This window comes from Plectropomus leopardus, chromosome 16, assembly GCF_026936395.1.
Source record: "Plectropomus leopardus strain MGB_pleo_1.0 chromosome 16, ASM2693639v1, whole genome shotgun sequence".
Taxonomy (NCBI): domain Eukaryota; kingdom Metazoa; phylum Chordata; class Actinopteri; order Perciformes; family Serranidae; genus Plectropomus; species Plectropomus leopardus.
The window spans coordinates 17,759,525-17,769,472 of record NC_142191.1 but is presented as its reverse complement, the minus strand read 5'-3'; the positions used below and the strand labels follow the sequence as shown (position 1 = coordinate 17,769,472).

Genomic DNA, 9,948 nt, shown 5'->3' with positions numbered 1-9,948 from the left:
GAAAATCGATACATGCTGGCAATCCAAAAGATAGTGAAACAATATCTTTTTGCCCAACATTTTGTTTCAACACAATAGACATATGTACCTATAATTAATAAATAAATAAATAAATAAAATAAATAAATAAATAAATAATAATGTATTTCTATTTTAGATGTTTTGATTTGTATTTTAACTTTTTTTTAATTTACTTTTTTAAATATAATTAATTTATATAATTTATAATTTCTTAAAGTGCCCCCCCAAAAAAGAAGTTGACAATAGATAGATAGACAGGCAGACAGACAGACAGACAGACAGACAGACAGATAGATAGATAGATAGATAGATAAACAGAAAAAAAATCAAAGAATTAAAATAAATAAGACAACAAATAAATAATACAAATATAAAAACATAATTCGCCAAATTAAATCTTGGCTGTTTCAAATATCAGTATGGAACAAAACACTGAACAAAAACAGGTATCACACAACACGAAAGCATAAATGATTGTCGACAAAAACCCAAATTTAGGGTTTTTGCTGAAGCATCAGTTCACTTCAGGTTAGGCTGGCAGAGGAAATAACCAGAAATGAAGACGCTCTTGGTCCCGCCTTTTCCGGCGACAGCAGCCAATAAGCGCGCAGCTTTTCTCTCCACTTCCTCAGAGCCTGTACGGAAAGCACAGTGGAGGAGTTTACATGTGGAAGTCATCCTCGTCAATAATAACCAGCATTGTGCAAAATTTCAGCAACAACAGAGATTTAAAGCCTGAGGACGTGAAGTACCGCACGCTGGGTTTGAACGTTATCTCACCGATGCAGGTTAGCTCAGCTGCTAATTTAGCCTCGGCACGTTGTTTATCTAAAGGAGCATTTTTGTAATGTTACCGCTCACTAAGTAGCTAATCAGTTAGCATCAAATTACAGTAACACATTCTCATACACCTTTGTAGTGAAGTTAACTTCAGTATTTAAAGATCATAAAACTGATGTATTAGTGTGTCCATATGTAATTACTACCTGTCTACTGTATCACCTTCATTACATAGCAGTTAGCGCCAGAGCTGAGATAAGTCGATTAACTGATTAGTTGATCGACAGGAAATTAACGTACTACTATTTTTTTTAATAACTATATGAATGAATTAGTTTTTTTTTATTAATGTGTCATGCAAACAGTTATTCCCAGTTCACATGGGCTTACAACATACCATAACTTTAAACAAGCCATGACCAGAGAGTCCAATGTACATATTTTCAGATGGAATTGAGAAAGAAAATGAAAAATAGAGCAAAGCGACAAAAGCATCCAATATGATCAGATCATCATCGTGTAACACAGAGCTCATGGATCACCCAGACAGACATTCACAGTGTAGCAGTGAATGTCAAAATAAGTCATAATTAAACTATCTTGCCTTATTTTCCTGGCTTTTGCCTAAGTCATCATAGTCAGCACAGTATAAAAGAAAATAGGACTCACTTTCCACCTCATGTAACTGTTCAAGTCATCATGCAAAAAATGCTAATGCATGTCCCTTGTCTTACATTCTAGCAAACCGAATATATTTGGGATTTAGATTGTTGGTTGGACCAAAAAGCAATTTCAACACATCAACTTGGAATTTTCGCTGTTTTATAGGTCAGACAATTATTTGGTGAATTGAGAAAATAATTATAACATTAATCAGTGGTCAATAATGTTGAATACTGCTGCTGAACCCAAATATTTTTCTCCCTGCAGGTGGAAGTCAATCGCTGAGCATCAGAGAAAGAGATAAACACCAGCTGAGTCAAAGTGCTGTTGCTGATTATGGATGCAACAGAAAGAGAGCTTGTGCCTCTTGGTGTTTTAGAAGATCATAGCGATTCTTCAGACGACAACTGCTCAAAATCAGGGAAAAAACCTAAGCTCCCTCTGGTTAATTTAATCAGTGCAGGTGAATTCTACACCACCATACACAGTACAACAAAAAACTCCATTACAGAAATGCCCAAAACAATTATCTAGTAAACAAATCCTTATTGAATCTTTTTTATTGTTTTTTTGTAATTTTGATTATGTAAGGTATCAATATCACATTTTTACACCCTCACATATCAATATTGGTATCAGCCTAAAAAAAAAACCAACAAAAAAAAACAGTGTAATAGAACCTGTTCTAGCCGACGTTTACTACAAATGCATTAATGTCATCAAATAGTAACTTTGTTTTTTCATCTTTAGAGACAAATTATGAAACAGGTTTCAATTGGGGTACCAGAGTCTGTCTGGAGCAGATGAGAGAAGCTGTGCTGCACCACAGATGGCAGGAGGCAGCAGAGTATATGGCATGTTACTCACAAACCATACAAGACCTAATTGAAGGCAGAAGATATTCGTGTAAGGAGGTAGGTTTGGGCATGTCTGCATTTGTATGTTTTTGTGTCACGCACGCACTGCCCAGCTGAGGACATAAATTAGGCTACTAGCACATCATAAACAGACAACACTTTGACCTTCCTCTCAAGTTTCCTTAATAGCCCTGTTTATAAAAATGTAGTTTATTGCAGTCATCCAATGTGTAGTTTGAAAACATTTTAATAGATTATATACTCAACAATATAATAAAACACTATGCACGATTTCTTTTGTTCTTTTCTTTTACAATTTTCACTGTAGCTTTTTTGGAGAATCAGCACAGAGATCCTTCATCATCACCCCAACTCAAAGCTGGAAGACTACAACAACATCTATGAACGGATGAAACACTTAGGAGTTCGAAATTACCTGCTGGTATGTTAGCTGACTGCACAGTGCAAAGCTTTTTTTTTTAAACATTACTGGGAGACATTAGAATTCATAGATCTGGTCAGATTTAATACTGCAATAATCATGTTATAATCATATGCACTTCCGGCAACATTCAAAAAATGTTTTGTAACAGGGAAGGGGTTATAATTTAATTTTAAAAAACAATGTGTTTGTACAACTAAAAAAAGTCTGTGTATTTCAGTGTACGGGGTGGATTTGTGGAATTGGTTCGGTTAGGGGTTGAATCAAAACACGAACATAAATCAGTTTTAAAAACTACACAAAAACTATATTTTTGGCAGGTATGTGGATGAGGAAAGGTTGTGTTAGGGGTGTTTCTGTTTATTTTGTAATATTGGGGGATATTTGGGTTGTAAATAAACCTGGAATAGTTATTTATTTATTAAACTCGGTGGTAAGTAAATTGGGGATGGTTGTTTGTACACTTGTTGTACATTAATCTGCGAATCTGTTGAAATAATATGTGAATGAAAAGAATAAATGGGAAACGGGTGGGGATATTTAAGTTTTACTTCTACCTAGTCTTTTTCGGACACTGTTCTTTTGTTTTGTTTGTTTGTCAAACATTCATTCATTCATTTGAGAGCTGTTTCTTTGTGTCTCCAGATCTCTCTGGAACATGCCTTCCACCTGCTGCTTCACGGTCACATTGACGATGCAAAGCGTCAGCTGTCTGTTGCTGAAAGTTGGAGGCACGGGAAGGAGTCAGTAGCTCAGTTTCAGAGGACGAAACTGATCCAAGCCTACAGGAGTCTACTGGATTATATCATCTGGTGTGACAAAAAGTTTACACACTCTAACACTGGTAAGGTGATACACAGCTTAACATCGAAAGCATCTATTATTCAGTCATCTCAGTTACGCATACAGGCTTCAAGCTCTTGTGTGATTTTACACCGCCACCTACAGGTCAGATTCAGTAACTACTCTGTGAAAAAGGAGCTACAGAGATGCCCTATATTGTGATTTAATGTTTAAAAAATGTCTTTTTTGTGATGTCTGTTTCAGGGTATGCTGACATCGGTGACAACCAGGAAATGCACAGCTACTTCAGACAGGCCTCAGTGAATCTAAAGGAGATTTTAAAACATCCTGGTGTCTGGGATCCCTTCATACTGAGTTACGTTGAGGTAAGAACTCATTCCCAACTGCCCTCATTAATTAAGGAAATATGTATATATTTGATATAACATTAAACAAGATTAATCAGCAACAATCATCGGTCTGTTTAATGCTTTTGATGAAAGAAATAAGCTTTTTGTCTCATTCCCGTCAGGTTTGCAATTTTTCAATTTTAGGCCATATTAAAGTGAGATGTCCCCACTTCTCGTGTAACTGGTTTTATTTTGGCAGATGCTGGAGGTCTATGAGGATCATGATGAGGCTTTGAAAGTCCTGAATGATTATGCATATGACAGCACCTTTCCACCCAATCCCAACGCACACGTCTATCTGTACCAGTACATGAAGCGGCATGATATTCCAGAGAGGAAACTGATGAAAGTATTAAAGGTATAACTGTATATTAAAAGCACCCCATCTATACTGATTTTACTGATATAAAGAGAATTGTGAAATAGAGAAATTCTGGACAAATAACTATTATTTTGCTAAACTAGTATTGGTTAGATTGACAGTTAGTGATATGACAACACATTTTGTCTAATGCATTGTAATTACTTAACTTCCTCATGTCACAGATCCTTTATGTATTAGTCCCAAGCCATGAGTTGATGTTGGACTACAGTTCTCTCCTGCTTCAGTCAGGTAAAAGCAGATTTCAAAGTCTTACCAGATAATTAATGATGCACAAAATTCAAGTGAATCAAATTTTGAGAGAAGTGTCATCTTAGTTCTTTTTGACCAATATTTATATACCATATGTATAAAATGCCTGTCTTTTGTTATAAGTGGATATCATTTTCTCTGTTTCTCAAAATTCATTATTGACTTGTTTTCCCAGAGAAAAAAAGTGACATCCAGAAAGCTTTAGGAGTCATTTTGGAAATGCTGGACTTTGCCTGCTGGAGGAGCAATCTGGACGTGTGGGAGCGTTTAAGGGACATTATTCAAAAACTGCAGTTACAGTACGTATAAAATGTTTGGAAGTTTCTTTGTTCAAAGAGTGCAGTTTGAAAGTCTCCACATCAGCAACAGATATGGCCAGATGCTTTATGTTTTTGGGTTCATCCAATTTTTCGATAAAATGACGCCTTTGGGAATTTCCTTCAAATTTCAAATTTCTTCAAAACAGCCACTTGAAATCAACAATAAACTGATAAGAATTTTATGGTAAAAGGTCACTGTGACCTCACAAAACATGTTTTGGACTAGATCTCAAGAAATCATAATTATAAAAAAATTTCACAAAAATGTGTAATAGAATAAATGTATGAAAAGATGATGTTTTTGTATATCTAAAAGGTAGAAGGTGAGCATCACTGTGATGTCATAATGTTTGGTTTCGAAGTGGGGACACTAATCTTTGGTGTCCACCTTGAAACTGATTGTGTAGATATTCTGTGCTGCCGGGTAAAGATGTGTGTGAAGCATCTGTGTTTTGGAATATGTAGCTTCTTTGTGGCAGCGTCCATATTTGAAGCATCATCTACAGTTATGGCTACTTATGAGTCTGGACATGTAAGCTGCAGCTTGACTGCTTCATGGAGGCAAATGAATACAAGGCGGTAATTCTATGTTTTTTTATACATCACTAGTTGTTGCTGAAGCCTGTTGTTCTGTATATCGATGTGTTCACACAGAGAAGACTGGAAGGATGTTGTCTCTGGAAAAATGGCTTCCAGAAAAGACTGGTGGCCTGCGCTGCATTTCACAAGCTTCCACGCCAGCAGAGACTCAGAGGAAAACCCAGAGCTCATGCAAGTGAAGGCATCGCTGTCAAAAATCCTTTGCCCGGGTAAGTTGGTCTACTCGACCAAAAAACAAAAAAAATTTCAAAAATCAACACTTCTAAAGGTTTCGTCAACTGTCGTTACTGTAAATGTTATGTCAATCCTGAATGCTAGCCGTAATTAAAGAGGCAAAACGTTTCAGACACAACATTGGCCAAGAATGACAAATTTGTTTTTCAGAGTTAAGAGTGATCACAGTTATAGAGCGTTCGGTTATGTCTGAAGAAGTCGGTGTTGTAGTCTTCCCTCAAGAGAAAACATTAACACCATAGTTGTGAAAATGTTGACTTGTTAAAGAGGAAAAGGACAAGCAAGATGTGCACAGGTGATAATACCACCACATGTAAGGTTTTCTTGGTCTGGCATCATTGTGAGCACACAGCCAGTCTGAAACAGCTGAGATCTAAATTACATTTGTACATACACAAGAGATTTTTATGTCTCTTCCTTCTTTCAGACTTAATGCTGAGGTACACAGACGGACAGATAACCAGTTGAGAGTGAACTACAGAGAAGAACTCGAAGAGAAAATAAAACTGCGTCTTTGTGGTTCACAATCAAGAACAAAGCTGAGACTCCAACTGAAAGACTCCAACAAAGGCATCGTGATGAAGAGCAAGTCTTCACTATGACAACATTTCTTCTCTTTTGTGTGATAAAATATTTATAACTGAAGGTTTCCTGACACACACACATACTTCCATATTTTCTTATTTAAACCTTGTTCCTTGAATTGACTTGTGCCTTGACATTTTTGTTTTTATTATTTTTATCAAAGCACAAGCTATTTGGTCCACTAAGTGGAGCTCTTGTTCTGTTTTTGTGCAGCGAGTGTCTGGAGGCTATGGCCACCTAATTTTGGCAGAAACGGAGTGTAGCTCTGAATGTCAGTGTTCATGTTGGTTTGTGGTTTCTGTAAACATGTTAATGAAAGCAGTCTCATTCTGACCTCAAGTGACCTTTGGCCGCTTTATGGAGGGCCTTTTAGGTCACAAGTGTGTGTGTGTGTAAAACGCACGCAACCTCAAGGGATAGTCTCGCCATCAAGTCTATTGTGTCAGAATAATCGACACTGAGCATGATGTGCATAAATTTAAGTAATTTAGATAATTGGTAGGTAGTTAAAAAGCATCAGTATGAGTCCTTATCGCTTGAATGTAAAAGGTGCTTTTAGTAAATGATCATAATTGACTTGTGGTCAGCTTGTGTATGTGGTATTTTTTCACTCGCAGTATATGAAGCGCTTCACAAAGAGGCTTATATATTTAGATCTATTTCTGTAAACTTGTTTGTATGTCTCTAACGACAGGATCTGGGCCTTCAAACGCTGCGCTCGCTCTCCTTCAGACCGCACCATGAAATAAAGTCTTGCATCCAGCAGCAGGCCAATTTAATAAGTGAAAGTGTTTGTAATGATTCTGTTTCGGCTTGCCACAATGTTGGCCAAGCAGCAACTCAGTGAGCCGTACTGTGTGTGTGTGTGTGTGTGTGTGTTGCTTTGCAGTCATTACATAAACCAAAGCCCAAAGCACTTGCCCGACCACAGGAGCAGCTGCAGAAGGGATCTGGGAATACATAGCACATGTCGTTTGAAAATTCAAAACTGGGGGAGCAGTGAAGAGCATGGAGTTAGGAGCTGGTCACTGCTTTGGATTGTGTCCTGGTTGTGACCTTTTTAAAGCATTTTTTAGGGGGGTTGAATTTTTTAATCACCTGCACAGATGCTCACGGTTGATGCAGTCATTGTGCTGTTCTCTCTGTCCTGGAAAGGCTCTGTTGGGGGTTTAGTTTCTTCCTCAAGGGCACTTTGACAGTTTAGAGCTAATTCTTTTTGTCCTGAGATTCAACATGGAGACTCTACCGTCCTTACTGTCCTGATTGAACCCGAACCCAGTGGTTCCCATTTTTTTTTTTGAATGGGAGCCCCACCTAAAATAAAAATACTAATATATTATTTTCATGATACAGTTCAGTCAGTATGTGTGAACATGATCGACTCTCTTAAAGACAGAAATCTCAAACTTGTGATGTCGCCCAGTATGAAGTCTGGAGCTGCTCCATAGACAATGAATGGGACCTACAGGATGTTTGTTTTCTTTCTTTTGTACTTATCCAAATGATCTTCATTCTACTGTAGTTTTCTCAGTTCTTAAAAACGTTCCCCTGAATGCTCTGTGTCATCTAGAACATATTTTCCAATTCATTGTCAACGGAGCAGCTCCAGACTTTTTACTAGATGGCATCACAAATTTAGTTATAATAGTTTTGGGATTTGGGAATTGTTTCGCTTTACTAGTACTGTTGACTGTCTTCGACCTTAAAAATAATGTAGTAATTTTAAAAATGGGTGTAGTTGCCCTCGACACCACACCCCTATCAGATGAACTCAAGTACCTCGATAAGACCACAGATCAGGTTCCAAATATGTTTAATACATTTATAATTAACTGGATTTTTTTGTGATAAGATTTTTTGCTTTTTCTAACTGGATATTATTTAAAATTACTCATACATTTTAAAAATATTCTGTAATATTTTTACGGTATTTTTTGATACAGTTAAACTGTTGGCGTTTCGTTTAGTTTTTGGTTAAGTTTGCATTTGTATTACCAGTGGCAGAAGCTAAAATCTAAGCTAATTTTGGTTAGCTAACTAACCCAACAGTAAATTAATTAGTCTACTGCTAAAATTTTAGCCATGTATCCATTACTTTTAGTTAGCTAACTATTTGAACTATTCATTGATTATTTTGGGGCTATTTTTTGAGCATTTACATACCACATTACATTGAACTATCTTATCTTCTATTTTTGTCTTCTCCGCTTGCTTACCAACTACTTTTCACGCCAACAACATTGCACATTTCTGTAAATCACAGAAAGGTTACATTTGTACATAATTATGCCGAGGATACGTTCAAACTTTACATTTCAAAAATGCTTTGGTTTATAAGGGGTTATGTGACTAGCCGCTACAAAACATCCACATTTGATGCCCAAAAAGAATTTGTAAAAACAGCAGTCAGTTCATATACTATGTCACTTTAGAAATGTTCATATAGCACATTTGAAATGTGCAAATGTAACATATTTGTGGTTCGCAGAAATGTACAATGTGAACATTTTCTTCCTGCGACTGGGCTTGCACTCGCAATTGCAACACAATGTGTTCAAGCTACAGTTGACTCTCTCTATATATTTTATATTCTAACCAAACTTTTATTTAACTCTTTACAAAGTAGTTGAGCTACACCACAATATTTCCACAAACCTCTGATAACTGCAGAAGTATGGCCTCGGGTGCAAGTACCACTGGTTGGGTGTCACTCCTCTAACCAACTAAAGGTTAAGTTTGAAATATTTGATTCTTGCCGTCTTTTCTCACCAAATCTATCAAAATAGACCTGTTTTTTTTTTTAGGATTTTAATTTCTCCCAGGAAACTGGGGAACACTTAAACCCCAGAGGTAGACATAATCACTGAATTAGGAATCATCAAGATGTTGCAGCCACTGGCTTATTGTTTCATTTTGAGGCAGCAGCAGGAGTCTGGGACAGGCGGTCCTGGCTACTAACAAGTCTGCAATGTCCATATGCACTTGGTTAAGACACTAGTTGTAAAGAGGGATATGGAAAATCCTCACTCTCTGTAATTTTATATTGCAAAGTCAAGGTGCTTTATTTCATTTATATTTGATGATACCTTTATTTTTACCTCAACACTTAGAACACACCTGTTTTTAGGGTAAACAGAGGGGGAGAATAATAGCAGGTGGAGAGAGTGTTATTCACAAGCCGCTGAGAACATCCACTGGTGCTACTGGCCACTAAGCAGCTCCACTGGTTCTACCAGCTTGGTCAGTCTGAGAGGAAAAGGCAGTAATGATTTATGTTCATCTGGGAATGCACCCCAAGGTTGTTTGGACATACTGTACTGTAAAATCTATCAGGTAAAAAAAGAAAACTTTTCTCTGTGGGCTCATTTGACGACTCTACCAGGCCCCTTATTCTCTCCTCTAGCTCGGGGAGAAATTTACTGACGTCTTCGGCGTCACCCCACTGTGAACTGACAGGCATAATAATTGTTGTGTAATTAATCATCTGCGCAGGTTGCAGACTGCATCTATTTGCCGCCGCCGAAAACACACAAATCGTGTCGGGAGAGATGTTTTAATTTTATGCCTGGCATAGAGAGGCCCTGGATGTTGCTTTGTTGTGCGAGGCTGACATTAATTG

General features: G+C 37.2%; 1 protein-coding gene across 2 annotated transcripts; it reads left to right on the top strand.

The window, feature by feature from the left end:
• The first annotated feature begins 647 nt into the window (after window positions 1-647).
• taf1a (TATA box binding protein (TBP)-associated factor, RNA polymerase I, A) lies at window positions 648-7,111 on the top strand. 2 transcript variants are annotated; one of them, XM_042502973.2, is made up of 12 exons: window positions 648-809; window positions 1,543-1,629; window positions 1,732-1,927; window positions 2,215-2,378; window positions 2,650-2,763; window positions 3,409-3,607; window positions 3,811-3,932; window positions 4,156-4,314; window positions 4,503-4,569; window positions 4,766-4,889; window positions 5,565-5,719; window positions 6,172-7,111. In XM_042502973.2, the coding sequence occupies exons 3-12, from the start codon at window positions 1,801-1,803 to the stop codon at window positions 6,210-6,212; spliced, it is 1,272 nt and encodes a 423-aa protein (XP_042358907.2). In that variant the 5' UTR covers window positions 648-809; window positions 1,543-1,629; window positions 1,732-1,800; the 3' UTR covers window positions 6,213-7,111. The 2 variants fall into 2 exon arrangements, with proteins under 2 accessions (XP_042358907.2, XP_042358906.2); XM_042502972.2 differs by lacking the exon at window positions 1,543-1,629.
• The last annotated feature ends 2,837 nt before the right edge of the window (window positions 7,112-9,948 follow it).

Coding starts and splice junctions, on each gene's coding strand:
- taf1a (XM_042502972.2), top strand. CDS start 1,801: ATGGATGCAACAGAAAGAGAGCTTGTGCCTCTTGGTGTTTTAGAAGAT. Junction 2,764..3,408: donor GAGTTCGAAATTACCTGCTG/GTATGTTAGCTG, acceptor TTGTGTCTCCAG/ATCTCTCTGGAACATGCCTT. Junction 3,933..4,155: donor TCATACTGAGTTACGTTGAG/GTAAGAACTCAT, acceptor TTATTTTGGCAG/ATGCTGGAGGTCTATGAGGA.